General features: G+C 31.5%; 1 protein-coding gene across 4 annotated transcripts; it reads left to right on the forward strand.

Moving 5' to 3' along the window:
- Positions 1 to 11,117: 11,117 nt before the first annotated feature.
- Positions 11,118 to 20,123, forward strand: LOC112796989 (auxin transporter-like protein 4). Of its 4 annotated transcripts, none has more exons than XM_025839702.3 (9): positions 11,118 to 11,321; positions 12,272 to 12,464; positions 13,557 to 13,742; positions 14,451 to 14,563; positions 14,690 to 14,873; positions 14,977 to 15,074; positions 16,181 to 16,388; positions 18,017 to 18,274; positions 19,554 to 20,123. In XM_025839702.3, the coding sequence occupies exons 2-9, from the start codon at positions 12,294 to 12,296 to the stop codon at positions 19,791 to 19,793; spliced, it is 1,458 nt and encodes a 485-aa protein (XP_025695487.1). In that variant the 5' UTR covers positions 11,118 to 11,321; positions 12,272 to 12,293; the 3' UTR covers positions 19,794 to 20,123. The 4 variants fall into 4 exon arrangements, with proteins under 4 accessions (XP_025695487.1, XP_029153736.1, XP_025695486.1 ...); XM_029297903.2 differs by having other exon boundaries at positions 11,124 to 11,767; XM_025839701.3 differs by lacking the exon at positions 11,118 to 11,321 and adding an exon at positions 11,604 to 11,922.
- The last annotated feature ends 4,763 nt before the right edge of the window (positions 20,124 to 24,886 follow it).

Genomic DNA, 24,886 nt, shown 5'->3' on the forward strand with positions numbered 1-24,886 from the left:
TAATTAGCACCAAACCTTAAAAAATGGATTAGTGAAAAACATGGCAGTAATAAACTATTTGCAGCTTTGACCAATTATAGAGAAAACTTCTCATTGGACACAAGTTATAATAAACTAAACTAGTCTTATTTCTACCTACCAAAACCATGCGTTTACATTTGCTTTTAGTAATTTACAACCATCATAGAATTTCTCATAATTAATTGTCTCAAATTTTAATATTCAAGTGAAAGAAAATCTTTTTCAACTATTTACAATATATAGAGTAAACCAAATATGAGTCTTTCGCACGTAAGGAAGGTAAAAAAAAAAAAAAAAGGTTGAGAAAACATATCATCGAAGTTAAAATCACAAATGTTAAGGATTAATATTTCTCTTGCATCTACCCTTGTATTTTAGTCTAATGTTTGTCAAATTTTTTTTCCTACTAAAAATGTTGGTCCCTAATATTCTCCAATAAAAATTACGGATGCGGTTAGAATTCGTTTGAGCTGTATGTATAACCAGCGGTTAAATGTAGAGTTAGGGTTCTTCTAATTAATTATACTTTTCTTATTGAAAGATATCTTTAATGGTCCAAATTAATTGAAACCCAAATCTCTCGATAAATATTAAAAAAAAAAACAAGCTGACAAATCCGTGCCTGAACGGGAGAAGCCAGTGGTTAGATTTCAAATTTTCATTTATCTATAAAAAAAATTTTCCATTTAATTAATTAATCAAACAATAACAATAGTAGCTTTCATTTGGGCAGAAATTATTTTCAATATAAAAAAGTAGTGCTATTTTTGTAGAATATTGATATTTAGGGTGTTTTATATAAGTGTGAATTTTCAAAGTTTCCTTCACAGAATACGCAAGGAGCGTGTTGCTGTCTTTGCATCAAAAATTCTTTGCAGCTTTTTACAAATTCGTCGCAATTTTGGACACGTGGCGGGTATTATCAAAGCTATACACAGAAAACGTGTTGACATCTTTTTAGAGATTCTGCATAAATGCTTCGTAACTTTTGCTAGAGATTTCTTGCCTCTTTCTTCACGTGGCGGCCATGTAATAACACGCAAGCACGTACTACAAGAAAAATATTAAATATCGTCTGATTTACCGTCGGATTTAGCGTAGCAGAGTAGCGGCGTCTTTACTGACAAATTTATCGGCAGTTTAGGCGTCAAATTCATTATGTTAAAATATTACCGGTGGATAGATTCCCATTTTCGACGGTAAATTCACCAGTAATAATTGTAGGAAAAATAGGCACAACATTTAGGGTCGGATCTATCGCGAAAAAATCCGACGGTAAATCCACTTAGTAGAATGCTGCGTTTTGGTAACCCACAATACATTACCGTCAAATTTATCTGCCGGTAAATTCGACGATAATTGTGCTCTAAATTCGAATTGCGAACCCTCTTCCCCTCATTTGAATTTCTCTCTCGCTCTCTAACCCTCTCACCTCCCACTCTCTCTAACCATCTCATTCTCCAGCAGCCCCCTTCTCTCCGGAAGCCCTTCCGACGCCAACAACACTTTCTTTAATTTTGCCGTTATTCGTCATTTTTTCCATCACCGTTGCTGCTGTTGGATTTTGTCGCTGCTGCGGCTACCCTCTTCTTCTTGACACTGGTGCTCTTCTTCAAGTAATGCTTCTGGACTTCTTTTTTTCTAAAATAGGAATTAGGTTTGATTTTTTATTATAATTTTGGTTCTGATTAATTATTATAATTTTATGTTCGTTATTTTGGTTCTTATTTGCTATTATAATTTCTTTTTTTATTTGTTATTATAATTTTGTATCTATTATTTGGTTCTAATTTGTTCAGATTCTAATTAAAACATATTTTGAAGTGTTGTTGATTAAGTTATTGGTTTGATGATGAACACGTCAAAATACCTAAGTAGTTAGGAACTTAACTAATTAGTTAACTAATTAGGTTATTTTGGATATATGTTGTGGCTATTTTTAAATTTTAATTTATGATTGCGATTGGTTGGATTTGTGAAAACCGTAAAGGTGGATAATGTCCAATTCTAGAGGAAGTTAAGCCAAAAATTTTTTCAAATAATATAAATGAACATAGGATTTGTGTTGTATTTGATGATTTATGTGATTTAAAGTGTCTATAAATTTTAAGTCTTTTATATACAAATCATTTTAGTTAGTCAGTTTAATTTATTTACACTCAATTTATGATGAGTAAAAATCTTTAAGAGTAAAATTATAAAAAAATAAAATTATTTAGAGTGAAAGTAATGTGATTAAGTGTTACTTAGATGTGATTAAAAAATAATTGAATAATTATGTACAGTAAACGATTGATATTTGTTCATACCCTGGGTCGAGCTGTACGACCCAAGCTGATCGACGACAAATCTACCGACCTGTTCAAAATAGGCTTACCCGACCTCTTCATAAAAGAGGTCGACCAAAACGCTACAGAGGCCCAAAGAAGGCCCAAACAAAGGAACACAACCCAAATCTAAAGGTGGCAAAGCCTAAAGAAAGATAAGGCGGTTCCCCTTAAAGATAAGATGACTTCACTCAAAGATAAGATAAGATAACTATCTTATCTCCAGAAAGGTCACTCCACACCATTATAAAATATACTGGAGCACCAAAGTATCACTCATACTCTGATTCTACACTAAAAACCTGCCTAAAGCCCGTGCTAACTTAAGCATCGGAGTCTCTTGTACGTACCACCACCCTTCGGTGACGAAGGATCAGCAGCACTGCCAAGTCCAACAAGTCAGACGTCACATTGCCGACCAGTACAGAAGATCTCATCCGAGATCGACCTACAGTTTCAGGTAACTCTCGGAACAATATTATTGAAGGATAAAATTAAAATTTATTTCTATGTATCTTTTTGTCCCCAACGTTTTCATCCTACTTAAGTCCCTAACGTTTTAAAATCGTCTCAATTTTGTCCCACCATCAGTTCTGTAAATAGATCCCTAACAGCAAGACAATATTAAGTCAATTTTGAAACGTTAGGGACTTAAATAGAAAAATTAAACGTTAGAGACAACTTGGGACTTGCCCCAAACGTTGAGAACAAAAACGATACTTTACCCCAATTTGTGTTTTAATGTTATGTGTTGTAGGTGGAGTCATTGCCCACGAAACAAAGCGTGGACATCGAAGAACACAGCGACTTTTAGGCAGAAAATAGATTACATGGAAGAGATCAGTACAGATATTAACTTACGATATTACTTATATAATTTTCTAATAATATGTTGCAGTTTGTCTAGCGGCCGTACGAACGACTGATCATACCCATCGATCTACATAGACATCTTGAAGTGTGTTACACACTAGCGCTATTACTATCATTCGATTGTGTCGAATGACATTTTGCAGACTCAAAAATATGCTAGTATGGGTATGCACAACCCGCCCTTGAGCATAAAAGAGTTATCAATGTGGATTAGCATTGCTATAATTATCCCCATGCTATCTCTTCTAACAACATGCCTTTATAAATTACTAAGAGAAAAGTACCATGCATCAGAGATCTTTTCCTCTATGATGGTAAAAGTAATCGACACAATGTTTTGATTCCCATTTTGTGCAACTGCAACCAAAAGAGTGTTAAGGGTAGTATTGTAAAACAAGCTCAAGATGAGCTCAAGAAAAGTCAAGAAAGCGTAACCTAGATGCTAAGTGATAATGCAGATGTTTATATAAATCTGAGAACACTTGTGTAAAGGGTTGGCTTCAATTCTAATAATCAATTTTACAGATTCACATTTTTTCTTCCTTTGTTTTACTTGCTGTGAAAAGCTTTTTTCATAGAAAATCTTTTATGGTATCAAGAGCTTGAAGGTTCAAAAGATCCATGGCTCCTGAGAACGATTCTCCTCCCACATCTTCCCAGACCCATTCTTCTGTCACCAATCCAGCCACTAATAACAATGCTACAACAGTCATCTATCAACAAAGATCATTCAATCCCATTTCTGATAAGCTGTGTGAAACTAATTTCAAAACTTGGCAGCAACAGGCCTTCAATGCAATTCAAGGGCAAGGTTACGAAGATCATCTCATCAAAGAACACATTTCTCCACAATTTTCATCCATTGCTGATCAAGAAGCAGGAATTGAGTCATCTCCTTACAAGCAATAGAAGCAAGATGATTGTCATTTGGTTTCTTGGCTGCTAGCATCAATGGATGAAACTTTCAAGAATAAAATGGTGGGTCACAAACTCAGTCATGAAATATGGCAAAAAATTGAAGACTATTTTGCACAATCAGCTAGGTACAAGATTTAGCTACTCAAAGCACAGTTGAAATTGATAAAGAAACAAGGTATGTCAGCCAGTGAATATATCTTTAAGATCAAGAATGTTGCGGATTATCTTGCAGCTTTAGGTAAAACCCCTCCCTATGCAAAAACATGTGAAGCTTTATTGGAAGGGTTGAATGAAGATTATCAACATCTTCTTATTACTATCAATGCTAAACCAGAAATTTATAGTCTGGTTGAAGTAGAGAACCTAATCATGTCTCATGATGACATGATCGAAAGATTCAAGAGAAATAATTCTGGAATGCTTCAAGAAAACATCACTCAGAGCTCTTTTCCAACTTTTCAAAACTCATCTCGAGGTAATGGCTTTAGGAGAGGTAGAGGGAGTAGATTTTGCAGAGGAGGAAGATCATTTTCCAGCAAATAATAGACCGCAGTGCCAGGTTTGTGGTCGCTTTGGACACATAGCATGGCATTGTTTCAATCGATTCAACAAGACATACCTCCCCTATCTCAGAATCAAGCATCGCAGCCTTGGAATTCTTTCTATAACCCAAACACCTTAACTTCATCCAACTCCTCACAAGGTTCTCATCAGCTTCGACTATCCCTCCACCTCCAGCATCATCTTTCCATCATCCTACTGCCTTTCTTGCAACACCAACTTCGGTTTCAGACCCTGCTTGGTACCCGGATACTGGGGCTTCACACCATGTTACTCCAAACCAATCAAACGTGATGACATGTTCAGAAAACACCGGACCTAAACAGGTTCAAGTAGGTAATGGTGCATGTATTTCTATTTCTCACATTGGCAACTCTTTCTTATATTCTCTAGACTCTAAACGATTCTTTACGTTACAACAATTGATATACACACCTCATATCACTAAGAATTTAATTAGTGTTTCAAAATTTGCTCAGGACAATTATGTATACTTTGAATTTCATGCTAATTTCTACCTTGTTAAATGTCATTTTACACAGAAAGTTCTCTTACAAGGTATACGTTGAGGAGGAATATATCAATTTACCCATGTTGCTGTGCCTCCCCCTTCTCACTCAATAAATTCTCATATTGTTTTTACTATATCATGTTCAGTTTTAGATTTGTGGCATAAACGCCTAAGACATTCATCTTTAAAATCTGTTAAACTTGTACTATCTCAATGTAATATTCAGACACCAAATAAGAATGTTAATTCAGGTATCCATGATTGTGATAATTGTGCACAAGCAAAAATACACAAGTTACCTTTTCAAGAATCTAATACTTTATATTCTGCACCTCTTGATCTTGTATTTTCTGATGTGTGGAGGTCTGCACCATATATTTCCCATCTTGGATTCAAGTATTATGTGACTTTCATTAATGCCTATTCGAGATATACCTTTACTTTTTTACTTGTTCACAAGTCTGAGGTCTTTAAAACTTTTCAACATTACAAACTATATATAGAAAAATTGACTGGTTATAAGATTATAGAGTTACAAACAGATAATGGAGGAGAATATACCTCTAATGCCTTTTCTCAATTTTTAGCATCTGAAGGTATTTTTCATCGATTTTTTTGTCCCTATATTCATGAACAAAATGGGACTACAGAAAGAAAGCATAGGCATCTCATAGAAATGAGTCTTGCTATGCTCTCTACTGCATCAATGCCTCTAGTGTATTGGGATGAAGCTATCCTCACTTCAACATATTTAATTAAACGAACCCAACTCAGGTTCTATCGAATTTGTCTCCATATGAAAAATTATTTGGCAAAAAACCAGATTACACTCTCTTTAGAATATTTGGTAGTAGTTGTTATCCATACATTCGACCTTATAACAAACATAAATTAGAACACATATCTCTTAAATGTATCTTTCTAGGCTATGCACCTAACTTCAAAGGCTATAAATGCTTGTCACAAAGTGGAAAAATTTATATTACTAGGCATGTGATATTTGATGAATCTAAATTTTCATTTACACAGTTGTTTCTAGTTGATAATGCAGGTTCAGCTCTTAATTCTGCTCAACATCATCACACTGAAGGTCCTGCCTTGTTTCATAAATCAACTGCCACTACTGTGAAACCACCTCCTCCTACAACAAGTCACCTCTCTCAGCATCATGGACAGGAATTCAATTCATTCCTAACACAACCAATCACTGATGACCCTGCCTATATTATTGTCCCACCATCTTTAAAGGAACTCAACACAGGTATAGAGAGTCAGCTTCCATCATTGGAAACTGAATCTCAACATAATCATACTCATACCTCTATCACTTCTTCTAATATGCAAAATTCTCACCCTATGTTAACAAGGTCCAAAACTGGTTCATCAAGACTAAAAATTTTAACAACAATAACTACTTTAACTAATAACTATTTTGATCAACCCCCAAAATTTGCAGCTGTTGCTTTAAAATTTTCACATTGGCACAATGCCATAAATGAGGAATTTAATGCCTTGATGAGAACCAAAACTTGGACCTTAGTTCCAACACCACCCAATGCCAAAATCATTGGGTGTAAGTGGGTTTTTGCTATTAAAAGTTAGCCAGATGGTACTGTTCAGAAGTACAAAGCCAGATTGGTTGCCCAAGGCTTTCACCAATCTGAAGACTTTGATTTTGAACAAGTGTTTAGTCCGGTGATTAGACCGACAACTGTGAGACTTATTCTATGCATTGCTTTATCACATAACTGGATAATTCGTTAATTTGATTTTAACAATGCATTTTTAAATGGTGACCTTTATCAAACTATCTATATGCATCAACCAATTGGTTTTGAAATAAACTCGTATTCATATGTGTGTAAATTAAATAAATCTCTATATGGTTTAAAACAAGCACCTAGGGAATGGTTTGATAAATTAAGTACAACACTAAACTCATTTGGTTTCTGCAGTTCTAAGTCAGACTCGTCTCTTTTTATTAGACATAAACCAGATTCGGTGATGTACATTTTATGTTATGTAGATGACATCATTATCACTGGTAACCATAATAGTGACATAGCTAACATGATACAGTAGTTAGATAAAGTTTTCTCTCTAAAAGATCTAGGGGAGCTAAGTTATTTTTTAGGAATAGAGGTTAAAAATCTCAAGGTCAACTTCATCTATCCCAAACCAAGTATATAATTGATTTGTTATCTAAAATAGGCATGGGGAAGTAAGCCCAATGCTTACACCTATGATTTCATCCTTACAATTGCTGTCCAGTGGTTATGAGAAGTTTGATGACGCAAAACTATATAGAAGTATGGTAGGAACATTGCAATACTTGTGTATCACACGGCCAGACATATCCTTTGCAGTAAGCAAGATAAGTCAATTTATGCATTGTCCTTTTCTTGCTCACTGGAAGGCAATAAAGAGGCTGCTAAGGTATCTACAAGGCACAAAAGAGCATGGAATTTTGATCCATCCAAGCACAGATTATAGGCTTTATGGGTTTACTGATGCAGATTGAGCAGCAGACTTGGAGGATCGAAGGTTTGTAACAGGTTATTGTATTTTCTTAGGGCCTAATTTGATCACTTGGTGTTGCAGGAAGCAGACCACGATCAGTAGAAGCTCAACGGAGGCAGAATTCAGGAGTCTAGCTGCCTGTGAAGGGGAGTTGGTCTGGTTAACAAATTCACTTGCTGAATTGATGATTCCTCTCAAAACAGTCCCCACTATTTTCTGTGATAACCTCAGCACCGTGTCACTCACAGCAAATCCAGTGCTGCATAATCGTACCAAGCATTTTCAACTTGATGTTCAAATTATTAGAGAGAAGCTAAAGTCCAAATCTCTCCATGTGGTCCACATTCCAGGGAACGAATAGGTAACTGATATATTAATAAAGCCCCTCTTAGTGACTGCTTTTCAGAGGTTGAAGGACAAACTTCGAGTGATTCAGAGGCCTCACTCGAGTTTGCGGGGGCGGGGGGGGGGGTGGTTAAGGGTAGTATTGTAAAACAAGCTCAATATGAGCTCAAGAAAAGTCAAGAAAGTGTAACCTAGCTGCTAAGTGATAAGGCATGTGTTTATATAAATCTGAGAACACTTGTGTAAAGGGTTGGCTTCAATTCTAATAATCAATTTTACAGATTCACATTTTTTCTTCCTCTGTTTTACTTGCTGTGAAAAGCTTTCTTCATAGAAAACCCTTTTAAGGGTACTTTTGTATTTTTTCGTAAAGGTGTGTACCGTCAACCTGAACCAACAGCTTGCAATGCTTAAAAGATCTAATGCATGGATTGAACTCCCAAGTACCCGATGAAATATCTTGACACTATCCACCTCTTCACTCTCATTATACAGGGTCGTGTTTCTATTTGGACAATTGAGCTAGGCATCTTTTGAGCCATTACCGAGAACCACAATGGCAAAAGCTTGGTAAGATTCTTTTCAACCATAAAAAATTTTGGCTATCGACTTCTATTTTGTCAACCAAGCCTTTCGATAATTAATGGTATAGTTGAACATTGACTGAACTTCCGCAAATATAGATTTCACCTTTATGGATGGATCGAATTCAACTAATGGCCTTATAACCTCCACATCTGTGTTTGAGTCCAACTCTGAGTGATCGTGTGAAATCGTTCTCATGTAGTACGTGTGCCTCCTATTGTATCTCTGTATTTCCCAACAACCTTTCTTCCGTGTCAAGCTGGCTTGGATAAGCCAATTGCACCCATGACCATACGTCTTACATTTAGCATAGAACGTCTACGGCTCGGACTCATAAACACTTTAATCGACTCCTTTAGACATAGTATAAATTTGAATTGCCGCGATGACCAACTTTTTAGAACTATATTCTATTCCAATTCAAAACTCCTCGTCCTTAGGATCAGAGCACCAACAGAAAAAATAAATTGTCACTCATCGATCCATCCAAAATACAAATTAAGAAAAACGTATTGCTTACTTCTCATGTACCTAGCTATGTTCGCATATTTGAAAAATTCAGGTGCATGCATGCACGCTAAGATCCAAGCTAATCATAAAAGGTAGACGGTCCATGGGTTGACTGACTGTGGGTGCAACCACTACATTTTTCATGACTGCCTCACCTCCCCATCACTATCCTCGTCCTTGTCACCGGCTTAGTCGGTAGCTTTGAAGTCCTCTTCGCTATCACTATTTATTCCTTCGTACACTTCAACTCTGTCATCTTTCATGTCCGAGTCATGTTGGATTCCATCCGCAATTATATGTTCAAACTCAACATACAACTCAATCTTTGGCTATTGCACCTGAGTCTGCTGGTGAATATGAAACATACGCTAAATATTTGCTTTGCAAATGATCGGCATAATATCAAACTATATTAGACCACCAAATATGATAATGGGACTCCTGTTTAGAATATTACTCACCCTCTTTAAAATATTACTCTCTATGCTTTGATAGAGACCATACTGTACTTCCGCGAATGTTATAGTGCATAGAACCACAAACGAAAATAGATTCTCACACGCAAAACTCATCCCCTCATGTGTATTTTGTATATACCGTTGTAGTACACCACTATATTTTTATTACGCTCCATCACACCAACAATACACTAAAATATCTCTCTTGCAATAAAGTAAAATAGTAACGAATTTTGCTTTTTATAAACAGAATACCCAACATACAGACCACGTGTTGAAATAATATCAAATCACCACGTGACGTGTATTCAACACGTACTCTATATGTTAGCTGACTGTTCACCACGTGTGCAATATACTTTTTGTGTGTTGGCTTTAAACTAAATACGTGTCCAACACATTTTTTACGTGCTGATTCAACACACTCCCTATATGTTAGGCCTGCTCTATTTATAGTGTGTCACCTGTAATGACACTAAAATATCCATTTTCAGCTAAGACACTATTTTCATATAGAAAAAAATTAGCCATCATTTGGGCATAATATGGTGGGATGGCTCTATCTGATCTTTATTCTATCGGGCATAATTGTAACAAATGAATGTTGTATAGCTATTAACTGGGGATTAAAATGCAAGACATCAACTCACACTCTAAAGATTAATAACTCATGCCCAAAAAGAAAAAAGAAAAACGTACAAGGCTATGTATAACTTATTTTTGTCCTTTTTCACGAGTCATAATAATAAAATTTTCTTATCTAAAGCACAAGGCACAAGTGGCTTGCCCTTGCCATAATAACAAGGTGTAGCTTATAGCACTAACTTGTCTAAATGATAACCTAAGAGACAAAATGTTTAGGAATCTCAAAAGTCAAAACAAACTAAGCAAGGAATGCATAAAATTGGAACTTACATTAGATCGGGCTCGAGAATAATATACACTTTCAGAATTTTTTTTCAACAAAATTCCATCACATTAATATTGAAATACACACTTCTATAAATATAAGAATGTACTATTAATTGACCGTTGAGAGAACCTTATCCTTTTAGTAAGCCAATTTTACTTTCACAATAAAACTGATCATTTAAAAAAAATTAGATAATAATTTAATTAAATATGTCAAATATAATTTTTAAATAGTAACTTTATAAAAAATATTACAATTGTACGTAAATTTTTATTATTAAATAAAAGAATAGTCTAATAACATTTAATACTAGTCGTAATTAACTTAAATAAAAATTATATCCTTTAAAAGTAAAAAAAAAAATGCTTTATGTCAGAAATAGTAGTCCATTGTTTCTATATGGAGGATGTTTATTTTGTAACTTAATAGTCCATTGTACACATTGTACAAATAGTCCATTGACTCCCTAGCGAGATCCTATACTAAATTATCTGTAGTAAAAACGTTAGCACATAATCTTAGCCGTTTAGGCACCTTTTTGGCCTATAAAACAGTGGCTTATTGGCTTTCACATAAAAATCAGAACGAAACTTCTAAATCCTGTATTATTATAACTTGTTCACACAAGAACCGAATCATAAATAGAAGCCTTTCATTCCATCCCTCTCTTCCACTCTCTCCATATTAAATAGCCAAAACAAAAAGAGAAGAAAATTAAAGGCTTCAAATCTGAAGTAGAATAATAATACAACCACCATCATTTATAAATATTCTTTCAGGTAACATATATTACATATTATATAGTATACCTTCAAGTTCAAGGTGTTTTTCCCTTATCTGCTTTTTCCTTCTCTGATCTATTGAGTTTTTTCCCCCATATTTTTCCGTTAAAAAAAAAAGTTAAAAGAAGGAATCTCCACATGACCACATTCATTCATCTTTGTTATTTAATTATTTATTTGAAATACTACTTACTACTTAGAACTTAGAAGGGACGCAGAGTAATGTAAAAGGGTCCTTTTTATTTATTTATATATAGTTGATGAGAGTACTCTGAAGTCAGTGTGTATGTGAGAGAAAGAAAACAAGACAAGTTTGAAACGCTGTTTCAGTGTTTTTTTCTTTCTTTGTTGCCTGCTTTTGCGGCTTCTCGCCGCACCGTCTGGTTCTGCCATTTTCTCTCTGACAATAATACACAAATCGGTGGGATTGCATTAAAGTGTTGGTGAGTGAGTTTTCTTATAAATAGCTTTTGCTTTTTCTGAGTTCTGAAGCTCCACACGGTTTTTCATAGAGCAGTAGTCGTAGTAATTAACAGCAGTGTTTAATCAATTTTCATTGCTTTTAAAGCATATCCAAGAATTACATAATTCTCCGCAGGTATTAGTGTATTTCATTAGCATCAATATGATTAATTAATTAAACACTGTTCTTATTGAAAGGCATTGAATAAGAGAGAGAGAGAGAGGTTGATCTTTCTTCAAAGGGTGTTCTATTCCATCACCCTTTTGGAGAAAGAGACATTTTCAAAAACTAGTTGAGGTAAGTGGAAAGTTGAACCCATCTTGGGTTCTTGTTTTTTTGTTTAAATTCTTTCTTTTACTTCTTCTCCACTTTTCCTCTTCTGGATTTGTGTGGCAGAGTCCTAACTGGTTTACAAGGCTTTTCAGAATCTGGGGTGGTGTTTTGATTTGATCATGTCCCTTTTCTTTTTCATTTTGTGATACAGATCCAGAAATCAGGTTTTAATAATGATGAGACAGAAACAAGGAGAGGAAGCAATAGTGAGCAACATGAGCGAAGTAGAGAATGAAGAACAGAATAATGATCAACAAGAAAACCAGTCCATGTTCAGTGTTAAGAGCTTCCTTTGGCATGGTGGCTCTGTTTGGGATGCATGGTTCAGCTGTGCCTCTAACCAGGTCAAACTCATACATCACTCTATAGTCTATACCTTTTACCTTTATGCTTCATTTTCAAACAATCTTTTGTGTATTTTTTTCATAATTATTCTATGAGTAATAATTAATTGTCTCTGTCAATTTTAAGATTATGAATTTAAGCTGTAAAAATAATATGCTTCTTTTGGATATAGTTCCAAATGGGTAGGCACTTTAAAATTTTGATAGGATGTTTTTTGTTTTTTTAGTCCCACTTTTGCCTCTGTTAAAACTCTCTCCACTAACTTTTTCACTTAACCGAACTTGGTAAAATCTAAAATGTCTTTTTCCATTTAACTAAATATGTATATTATATGTCTCATTTTTATACAGATTTTTTTTTTCTATGAAAAAGATAATAGTACAAACATATTTTTTTTTTCTAAATATGACTTCTTGACGTGACTCACATGGTCACACTTTACTTACACATGATAATAAGTTTTAAATAACTACATAAAAAATTAGAGTTAAATTAAGAAGAGTTAATATTAAAAGTGATATTTGAACTTACAATTGAATCTCAGTATTATCTTTAAACTTAAAATTGTCTTAAATTAGACCCTGAATTTATCAATAGTGGCCCATAAAATATTTTTCGAAGACGAAATGATAACGTAGTTAGATAGACGGAGATAAAACATTGTTGTTTCATTTTTTGTGCGCAAATAGAACATAAAGTGGTTTTAATATGTTGAAGTTAAAATTCCTCAAAATACCCTAAAGGGTGTCGTTTATGTTCTATTTGAGCGCTAAAAATAAAACGGCAACATTTTACCAGTGTAGCGTAGCTTTTAGCGTGGTTTCTATCCAATCACATCATTATTCCGTATTGTTAAGATGAAGAATAAATTTAAAACAATTATAAATTCAGGAACACATTAAAATACGACGGCAAATTCAAGGACCATTCTAAGTATTAACTCAACTAAGAAATATCGTGTTACAAGACTAAAAATGTTAATAATTTTAAAACATTTATTTTATGAAAAATGGAATAAGAAAATCATGAAACTTTTTTTATTATAAATAATGTTCAGAAAAATGATTAACAGTGTTTGGTTAAAATGATAGGTGGCTCAAGTGCTGTTGACACTGCCATATTCATTCTCGCAATTGGGGATGGTATCAGGAATAGTGCTTCAGGTGTTCTACGGCATCATGGGAAGTTGGACTGCATATCTCATTAGTGTCCTTTATGTCGAATATCGCTCCAGAAAGGAAAAGGAAAACGTTAATTTCAAGAACCATGTCATTCAGGTATTTCACTTTCCCTCCTATTCTATCGCTCTCTATCCATACCAACACTATTCTTTTATTTTAATTAGAAACATTTTGATATATAGAACCATGATTGTTATGGTGTTTAAAAAATAGTATCTCATCGGTTAAAAGAAAAATTTAAAATTTATTATAAAAAATAAATTAGACTGAAATTAAATATGAGTTAACTCTATAGGATTAGCCATATAAAATAAAGTGTATATTACGGTAAAAAATTGTAATGATATTTTTATTTTTGATATATCACTTTTGCATGTAACTTTTTTATATTATTTATATATTTTTCTTAAAGAAAAATGATATTATAAAAAAAATGACAATATCCATTGTCTGCGGTGGAAAGAAAAAATAACAAAGAAAAAAAATTTGATAGATGGTTGAATAGTTATTACATCATTTTATTTTTGTTAATTTTTTTAAAGTAAAAATTAAATATATTTCTTTTTTCATTTTCTGCAAACAAAGACTTATTTATTGGTATAGAATTAGCGATAAAAATAATGTCTCTAAAAGTTAGAACAAATAGAGAGACAATTTGTATTTTGTTTTTATTTCAATATATGGTACATGAAGATATAAAAATTGTTAGCAAGAATATTAATCAAAGAAAAGTTTATATTTCCTATATATTAAATAAAATAATTTTTTAATAAAATTTACACCTTAATTGGATGATTGTATCAGTGGTTCGAAGTTCTTGATGGGTTGCTAGGCAAATATTGGAAAGCATTGGGGTTAGCCTTCAATTGTACTTTCCTCCTCTTTGGATCAGTGATACAGCTTATAGCATGTGCAAGGTAATCAAACACAATTTCTTCTGCAAAAAAATCTTCATCTTGGGATTATTATTGTTATTTCACATGGTTTTATTCCTCCTCCTCAAAATGCAAACAATAAATAAATAATGAATATTTTGATGACAGTAACATATACTACATAAATGACAAATTGGACAAGAGGACTTGGACTTACATATTTGGAGCTTGTTGTGCTACCACTGTCTTCATTCCTTCTTTCCATAATTACCGTATTTGGTCTTTTCTTGGACTTGGAATGACCACTTACACCGCTTGGTATTTAGCTATTGCTGCTCTTGTTCATGGCCAGGTACATATACTTATCTACCTAGTACCTAAGCATAACCTACCCTCAAATATTTTATTCAAAGGAAACCAGATATTAATAATTGGTATTTGGAATAATGTTTTAGGTAGAAAATGTGACACATTCAGGTCCAACGAAGCTAGTACTGTACTTCACCGGAGCCACCAACATACTCTACACCTTTGGTGGACATGCAGTTACTGTGTAAGTTACTAATTTAATTTACACTATCCTTCTTTTCTTTCTTTTTTTTTTTCTTTTCATTTTTCACCAACATAGTATGCTGTCCTATATATTCTATCTTATCCCATTCCTTTTTCCCCTTTTGTTTTCTTCCCTAGCATTATTATTCTCCATATTATCATATATAGTTATAGGCCATATAGGGTCAATGTAGACTTATACATTGTCACATGATGAATTGATAATGAAGTATAGTCTTTGCCTTATTATACTAGTATATAGTAAGTATAATTTTATATAATTATATAATAATATTTGCATATGATGTCAGCTACATGCATGTTTGATTAGGTTCCATGAACCATTCATAGCTTCCAAGCAAGACTTACATGTGCCATTATTATTGTCTTCAATCATAACATACATTTTGCTTTGTTAATCTCCGGTACTCAATCATTAATTAATAATTAATAAAAAGGACAGTATTGAAACTATTTCAATAGTGACACACAGTGTCTTAGAATATTATCATGTTAAGATGTAATTAAACAAATGTCTCCTCTAAAAAAATTACTACATTGAATGGTCTTTTTCTTTCCTCTCTCCCCTTAATTTTTCTAATTAATTAAAAAAAACTCTCTGTATCCACTCATAATAGCTATAAATTTCAGAAATTGAAATATCACCTAAACATTAGCGTCATACTTGACCATAATGTACATCCAAACATTTGAATATGTATAGTCTACAAATTTTATTAAAGTGACCGTTACTAGTAATTAAATGGAAATAGTAATGGCTCAATAATTTTGTACAGGTCCCAATTGTCTGAATTGATATATAGCAAGTAAAAAAAAGTTAAAAATGACCGGATATTAATTAACGAGGAATGTTATAGGAATTAGCAGAATTTATTATTTTTAGTTAGTAGTTAATCATTAATATTTACAAATATAGGTTAAAAATATATATTGTTAAATTATTAGATTATAAAAATTAAATTAATAACTAAAATTAATAATAAAAATAATAAATTCTGTTAGTCCTCTAATTACAGCCTTGTAAGATGAATTTGTAGAAATTGAGAGAAAAGTGAATAATTAATATTTTGGATGTGTTGCGTGCAGAGAGATTATGCATGCGATGTGGAAGCCACAGAAGTTCAAGTACATATACTTGTTGGCTACATTGTATGTTTTCACATTAACGATTCCTTCAGCTGCTGCTGTTTATTGGGCTTTTGGTGATGAGCTTCTTAACCATTCCAATGCTTTCTCTCTTCTCCCAAAGAATGCTTTTCGTGATTCAGCTGTTATTCTCATGCTTATTCACCAGGTGAACACAACTTTTTTATTCACTTAATTTAATAGTCTTTTTCTTAAATCCAAAGCATTAGTTCATGGCACGAGAAAATTGAATATCTAAGTGTTCAACATTTGACTAAAATAAGAAATATAAGCAACTTACCTATTAAATTATTGGCTCAGCTTCAGTTAGTTCTATATAGTAAATTTTCTACTTAATTAATATGTACATGACATAATTAATATATTTAGATTCACTTTCATCTTCATAAATCATAATACATTATTTTTTAAATTTAGCTAACATATATTTTATAAGTACATAATAAGCTTATCACTAGTAACAAATTTTAAATATTTTTATTTAATAAATATAAAATAAATACGTTAAAAATTTAGGGATATGTTTAATTTGTGTTTTCATTTTTTTTATTTTTCATATTTTCTGTTTTCTGGATATTACAAAGGAAAAAATAAAAAGCTTAATTTTTTTATAATTTTAATAATTTTTTTATTTTGTAATTTTAATATGTGCTTTTAAAACACATAACATGATAAATAAACCTTTATTCTTTAAGATAATTAGTAACCAAACTTGAAGTCATATTAACACTAGTAACTAACACTGAATACTTTATTTGCACCACAAGATAATATATAACTTGCATTGCTTGTCGCGTCGCGTAAACATTGATAGCAATAAATGTTGCTTTAAATGACTATATCAAGTTTAGTATTTGATTATCTTTTCAGTAAGCAGCATGTCAGAGCAGAGAGCACAATAATTGAATAAATAGAATTATGGGTAATATGATATATGTTTCTCTTCTCATCAAGATACTTTGTATCCTAAAAATATTGGAGAAAAAAAAAAAAAAAAACCAACGGGATATTCTGAATTGTGCTCCGATCCGAGGCCAATGCTTTAATTTAAAGTGTTTTCGTTATTTACTATGAAAACATCTTTAATTTATTTGATCATCATACTATCTAACAGACTTATTCATAATCTTCAAATATTATGTTTGTTATGTACCTACAAAATGAAAAACTTTTTTTTTTAATTGTGTGTTTGTTTTTGTTAATTGATTTATTTATAATAATAATAATAACCATAATGCTCGATATATTGGTCAAATTTTTTTTACGCTGAATGATTTAGTGAATGAATCCATCCCCCCCCCCTCTCTTCTATACTCCGTATAAAAATACATATTTCTAATAAAAGTAACCACTAGCAAAATGAGTTGCCTACTTAAAGTCAAATGCTAAGAAGAAAACTTATAAGGAATGATTGATTTGTGTTTTTATTTTAGATTATGTTATTTGTACACTAAAATTAATTATTAAAGTCAGTTATCAGTATAAAATATATATTAAAATATAAATATATATTAAAAATAAATTAAATTACACATGTATTTATATATAAATATATTGATAATTGATTTTAGTAAATAATTTTGATGTATAAATAATATTTTTATTTTATTTTTTATTTTTAATAATAAAAAATTTTATGAGAAGAAAGCTAAAATAGAAAATAATATAAGAGCAAATAGACTTAATCAAAAACACATTGCTCTTAATTATGGTAACAAGTAGGAATAATTTTATATTATGTAGCTAATAAAAGTTTATATTATTTATTGGTGGCAGTTCATAACATTTGGATTTGCATGTACTCCATTGTACTTTGTGTGGGAGAAAGTAATTGGGATGCATGACACAAAGAGCATTTGTATGAGAGCACTAGCAAGGTTACCGGTGGTGATACCAATATGGTTCTTAGCCATAATATTCCCTTTCTTTGGTCCCATCAACTCTGCTGTTGGTGCTCTTCTTGTTAGCTTCACTGTCTACATTATCCCTTCCTTGGCTCATATGCTCACTTATAGAAAATCCTCTGCCAGACAGGTAATTCTTTTTTCCTTTATAATTAACCTCTCAATTTTTATTATTAAATATGCTACGTGTAAATAAAAAATCAACTATTTAATTAACTGTTGTTATAAAATATATATTAAAATACAAAATATATATTAAAAATAAATTAATTAATATATGTATTTATCTGAATGAAAAGGAGGGTATGCATGTCATTTTAGATTCCTTGCAAACCCCATTTGCTCCCAATCCCATATCCCACCACTATTAGATCAAAGTGGCCACCAGCATATACATACACATCTCAAGAGTGAAAAGAAATAAAGAGAGTGTGTCTGAAGGAAATGTACAAAAGCATTTAAGACTTGAATTTGGAAACATCGGTAACAGATCAGTGAAAGGATTGGTGGAATGTCATTTTCACTTGGTTATTTGCCACAGCCACTGCAATAATTCAAGTTAGGAAATAGTGCAACTTTGGAACAAAATCCGACAACATATAAACATGAAGATATTATTGTGTACCGTATTGTTTAATCTTCTATTACATATTTTTATGTATACTATATTTGGCATCATTGTTTTTCTTCATTTTTGGAATTTTCATGAGCATGATTTTAACTCTATCTGTATTAATCATAATCTTTTGCAGTTGAAACAACTATATTTTGAGTAATACATTGATAGCTAGTGTTTTAGTCATTGGGGCAGGGCAGATCTATGTTCATGTTATTGGGAATAATGAATATATTAGTGAATTTAGATTAATTTGGTAGTTAGATCACTAGTTTGCTGAAATAAGTGTTAGGAGGTTCGAATTATGCCGTATGCATGTAGTAATTTATTGGCCAGCAATAACTTCTTAATAAATGGAATTTCGATCCGCAACATTTTTATTATTAATCTGTTGAGCTGAAAAATACTATATAAAAAAATATATGCACAACTAATTAAGTTTATAATAATTTTTTATATTTTCATCTAATTATATATTGATATATTAGTCATTATAGTAAACGTTTTCACCTTGCTCTATTTATGTAAAATTCATCGATTATTAGTCAGCAGAGACGGATGCATGTATCTTGTGTGGTGGTAAATCCTCTTAAAATTACACAATAATGATATTTATTATTTTTTAGTATATTATTAAATTTGACTCTATTATATAATTATAAAATTTTTTGTCATGTTATATATGTTTTGCATTCACTATCAATTTTTTGGAGTTGTCACTAATATTAAGTGTCAAGTGGCCTCTTCACTCCTAAGTTATCTTATATATTAACTCAATTATTTACGTTTGCAGAATGCTGCAGAGAAGCCTCCTTTCTTCATGCCAAGCTGGACAGCAATGTATGTGATCAATGCATTTGTTGTGGTGTGGGTTTTGGTGGTTGGGTTTGGATTCGGAGGATGGGCCAGCATGACCAATTTCATCAAGCAAATTGACACGTTTGGGCTTTTCGCAAAGTGCTATCAGTGCAAGCCCCCGGTGGTCGCCGCCGCACCTCCGCCTCATTCTCATCCTCCTAGTCTTCATCATTGAGTACAACTTACCTATACATAGTAGACTTCAAAAAGAAACTACTACCTTTTTTTTTCTTTTTCCTTAGTCTTAATATTTTATAGGTTAAAATTTATATAAAGTTGTTTTAACGTGAAGTTATTAATTAAGAATTGTTAGATGATAATTTAGTCAAATCTATCAAATCATCTAATAATTTTTAATTATTAACTTCACATAAAGTATCTTTACTTTACGTAAGTTTTACTTATTTTGTATCATACATGGAGGGATATAGTAGTAATGCTCCCCCTTCTTTTGATGTGTGCTGGATGTGTTTTGCTATATAGTTTTTTTCCCCTCTCCTTTTAAGATTAGTTGATTAAAAGTAGTGTTTCCAATGGCTATTATGATTTCTAAAATGAATAGGAAAATTAACTAAATTAAATTACATGTGATTTGCCATGTTATTCTTTTTTGGGTCCACTTTATATTTTGGATGGGAGATCAGATTCTGCAAAGATTTTGTATGCCATTTTCTTTTCTGTGCTTCCTTCGTAGACTACAATCTCATTATTATTTTGCACGTTCCCAATATATGCCAATTTGCAGAGGCATAAGGCAAGGATGAGTTTCTACTCTTAAAAAGGTTGTGTATGGGACTGAAATTTGTTTACCATTTCTAGTTTATAGATTCCTTAGTCTTAATTGATAGTGAGGGGAATGGAGCATATGAACACATGGGTTGCATATGGGTTTTTTTCTACCCTTCATGTGTCACTCTTAAGTGATATATATAACTTCATGTTCATAATACTCATTCATGATTCATGAATCTCTCATCTACATTATCAATTATTTTAAACATTCATATGTTGAAGTCACCGAATTTGTCTATTTTGTCTTATTTTAAAATGTAAGATAGCATAGAGATTTGATTAGTGCACCTGGTTCACTTTTAATGCAAGTTAAGTAAGTGTGTATATAATAAGAATATAGTAGTGAGTTGGTTGCTTGACATGTGTAGCTGTATAAATTTGACAAGAGGTACATTTCATTGAGTGACACGTGGCACTAGATTAATAAGTCCTATTTTTTTAATAAACAATGGTGGAGTAGCGTAGCAAAGCATTCTCCTCTGAACTTTAAATTTGAAACATCTCTATATAAGGGTGCCCAAGCCAGTCGCATATCATTTTTTTGTTACACCTGATTGTATTTGAGAGGAGAAAGGTTATCTTCTAAAAATTAGTGTAGTACTCTCACCTGATTGTTTAGCTTTGGATACTACTCTCACCTGATTGTTTAGCTTTGGATACCTGTATAAGAATGAGTGAGGTTTATGATATGTTAATGGATATTAATTCAAGGAAACTTGCATGAAATTTGGAGATTTATGTTGTCCGTTTACGAGAACTTCTACACAAGTTCAATGATAAAGAAATTAATGGCATATAGATAGTTCTTCAACATATTAAGGTAAGTTTATTTTAGTTACTTTATTTTATTTAATTTTTGGCTATTTTAAACTTAGCTTTCTAAATATGATGTTTTGGCTAGATTTTCCCTTCTTGAGTGTTCATGATTTGAACCTTTTTTATAATAATAATAAAAAAACTACAAATGTCATATGTCAAGTAGTTAGAAAACTTTATATCCTGGTGATGTTCTTTATTTTTTTGTTTTTTTATGATATCTTTTAATTTGATAAATCAATGACTAATTTATTACAGATCACAAGTTTATTTAAGAGTTTATTGTTGATTAATAAATTATTACATGTATAAAATGATGTTCGAATATCTAATACTACTTATTTAAACAGATTAATAAACTAACTATTAAATTAATTTATAATTTAGTGGTGATGTTTCTTATTATAAGAAAATTGACTAATCTAATTGAGTCTAACTAAAGTTTCCCAAAATTCTTGGTTTAAAGGACTTGTATATTTATTATTGTGCCAAATCTTATGTTAATTGAAAAATGAAAAATTTTGTCATTCCCGTTATAAATTAAAACCTTGTCTCAACGAATGCTAATCGAATGCTAATGCGTTTTAGAAAAAAAAAAAAAAAGCACAATACTTTATGAAAATTAAATTATTGTTAAAGATAAAAAAAGATAAAAAATAAAATATATTAAATTCTAAATTACAAATATTAAATTCTAAATTTAAATTATTGATATAAAAAATAATAAATAAAAAACTAAAATTTGTTTAATTAATAATAAATGTAACACTTTTTATTTAAAAAGGAACATTTAAGGATAAATTATTTTTGAAAATTATTTTTGATTCTTATTTGAAACTAAATTAAATTTGTGCTTAACCTCTTTTCTTAATTGGTTGACCAAAGAATTGGCGATTAGTTAATTAAGGAGAAATTGGATTGTCAAGAAATTGATATTCAAATATATATGATTTTATCGTGATTGATCTCTGCATGCCTCAAATAAATAAACACAAGGATTATTTTTCTAGAGAGTGAACATCTCTAAAACTTTAACATTCTCGTTATTATTGTTTTCACTCACAGTTTATTATTTACTTTGCCTCTATTTACACGTTTGAATTCCTCACTATTCTATTTTTTATTTGTCTAATTAGAAGTATTCATCAATTAATCATTGTTGTTCAGTCCATTAATCATCGTGGGAACGATGATAACTAATGTGTGAGCATCTTTTCTATCTTTTCTTAGTGAATTTGCACCTAAATTGTTGAGTTTAATAAAGAATTAATTATCTTTTAACCAATAGTTGTGCCGTGACAGATAATTAGTCGTGCCGTGACAGAGCATTTGGACCTTTTTCACTGAGAGGATGGGATGTAGCCATTGACAACGGTGATGCCCTACATACAACTTGCCATGGAAAGGAATAAAAAGGATTGAAGGAAGACAGTAAGAAAGCAGAGATCCAACAGGGACAAGCATCTCCACATACTTATCTGAAACTCCCACCATTGAATTACATGAGTAACTCTATCTTTATTTTCCGTTTTATTTATTTAATATTCGAAAACTCCATAACATTTATTATCAGCCTAACTGAGATTTACAAGATGACCATTGTTTGCTTCATACCAACAATCTCCGTGGGATCGACCCTTACTCACGTAAGGTATTACTTGGAGGACCCAGTGCACTTGCTGGTTAGTTGTGCGGAGTTGTGACTAAGTGTGATTCACGTTGAGAGCGCTACCAAGTTTTTGGCGCCATTGTTGATGATCACAATTTCGTGCACCAAGTTTTTGGCGCCGTTGCCGGGGATTGTTCGAGTTTGGACAACTGACGGTTCATCTTGTTGCTCAGATTAGGTAATTTTTTTTTGTTTATTTTTCAAAAATTTTAAGAATTTTTAAGAATGAATTCTAGTGTTTCATGAAGCATGTTGAAGCTTGGCTGACTGTAAAGCCTTGTCTAACTCAATTGGATTGAGGCTTCCACTTGTCAACATAAAAGGGTATGTATATAGAGTTGGATGAAGTATCATCTGTTGCATGCCTGATTTATATCCTAAAGCTGGCTGGCTATTAAGCCATGCCCAACCCTTGGATTGGAGCTTTAGGCTAACATTGAAAGATTCCTGGAATTCTTATTAAAAATTTTGAATTTCTTATTTTATTTTTCGTATATGTTTTTCGAAAAATTAAAAGAAAATACAAAAAATCATAAAATCATAAAAACCAAAAATATTTTGTGTTTCTTGTTTGAGTCTTGAGTCAATTTTTAAGTTTGGTGTCAATTGCATGTTCATCTTTTTCTTGCATTTTTCGAAAATTCATGCATGGTGTTCTTCATGATCTTCAAGTTGTTCTTAGTAAGTCTTCTTGTTTGATCTTGATGTTTTCTTGTTTTGTCTTTTATTATTTTTCATGTGCATTTTTGCATTCATAATGTCTAAGCATTAAAGATTTCTAAGTTTGGTGTCTTGCATATTTTATTTGCATAAAAAATTTTTCAAAAATATGTTCTTGATGTTCATCATGATCTTCAAAGTGTTCTTGGTGTTCATCTTGACATTCATAGTGTTCTTGCATGCATCATGTGTTTTGATCCAAAATTTTCATGTTTTGGGTCATTTTTGTGTTTTTCTCTCTCATCATTAAAAATTCAAAAATAAAAAAATTATCTTTTCCTTTTTTTCTCATAAATTTCGAAAATTTGAGTTGACTTAGTCAAAATTTTTTTAAAATAAGTTGTTTCTTATGAGTCAAGTCAAATTTTAAATTTTAAAAATCTTATCTTTGCAAAAACTTTTTCAAAAATCAAATCTTTTTTATTTTTTATTTATTTTCGAAAATTTTAAAAAATATTTTTCAAAAATCTTTTTCTTAATATTATTTCATGATTTTTGAAAATTACACTAACAATTAATGTGATTGATTAAAAAATTTGAAGTTTGTTACTTTCTTGTTAAGAAAGGTTCAATCTTTAAATTCTAGAATCATATCTTTTAGTTTCTTGTTAGTCAAGTAATTAATTTGAATTTTAAAAATTAAATCTATCTTATCTTATCTTTTATATCATATCTTTTTCAAAATTTTATCTTTTTCAAAAATTTGATTTTAAAATATCTTTTCTAACATTCTTATCTTCTTATCTTTTCAAATTTGATTTTCAAATCTTTTTCAACTAACTATTTGACTTTTTGTTTGTTTCTTATCTTTTTCAAAATCACCTAATAACTTTTCTCTCTCTAATTTTCGAAAATACTTCCCTCTTTTTCAAAAAAAAAAATTTCTTTTTTTATTTAATTAATTATTTTAAATTTTAATTTTAATTTCATTTTTATCTTTATTTTCGAAAATCATTTAACTACTTTTCAAAATTTAATTTCGAAAATTTCTCCCTCTCTCATCTTTTTCTATTTATTTATTCATTTACTAACACCTCTCTTCACCCCTCTTCATCTCAAATCACTGCCCCTATCCTTACCCTTGTGTTTGGATTTTCTTTTCTTTATTCCCTTCTTCTTCTACTAATAATAAGGAACCTCTTTACTGTGACATAGAGGATTCTTCTTCTTTTTCTGTTCTCTTCTCTTTCATATGAGCAGGAACAAGGAAAAAGGCATTCTTGTTGAAGCTGATCCAGAACCTGAAACGTCTCTGAAGAGGAAACTAAGAG

The sequence above is a fragment of the Arachis hypogaea genome, chromosome 4 (genome assembly GCF_003086295.3).
Source record: "Arachis hypogaea cultivar Tifrunner chromosome 4, arahy.Tifrunner.gnm2.J5K5, whole genome shotgun sequence".
In the NCBI taxonomy this organism is placed as follows: Eukaryota; Viridiplantae; Streptophyta; class Magnoliopsida; order Fabales; family Fabaceae; genus Arachis; species Arachis hypogaea.

Excerpts from the sequence above, each read along its gene's own strand:
- LOC112796989 (XM_025839702.3), top strand. The coding sequence starts at position 12,294 with ATGATGAGACAGAAACAAGGAGAGGAAGCAATAGTGAGCAACATGAGC. Across the intron at positions 12,465-13,556 it reads TCAGCTGTGCCTCTAACCAG|GTGGCTCAAGTGCTGTTGAC; the intron begins GTCAAACTCATA and ends TTAAAATGATAG. Across the intron at positions 14,874-14,976 it reads CTGCTCTTGTTCATGGCCAG|GTAGAAAATGTGACACATTC; the intron begins GTACATATACTT and ends ATAATGTTTTAG.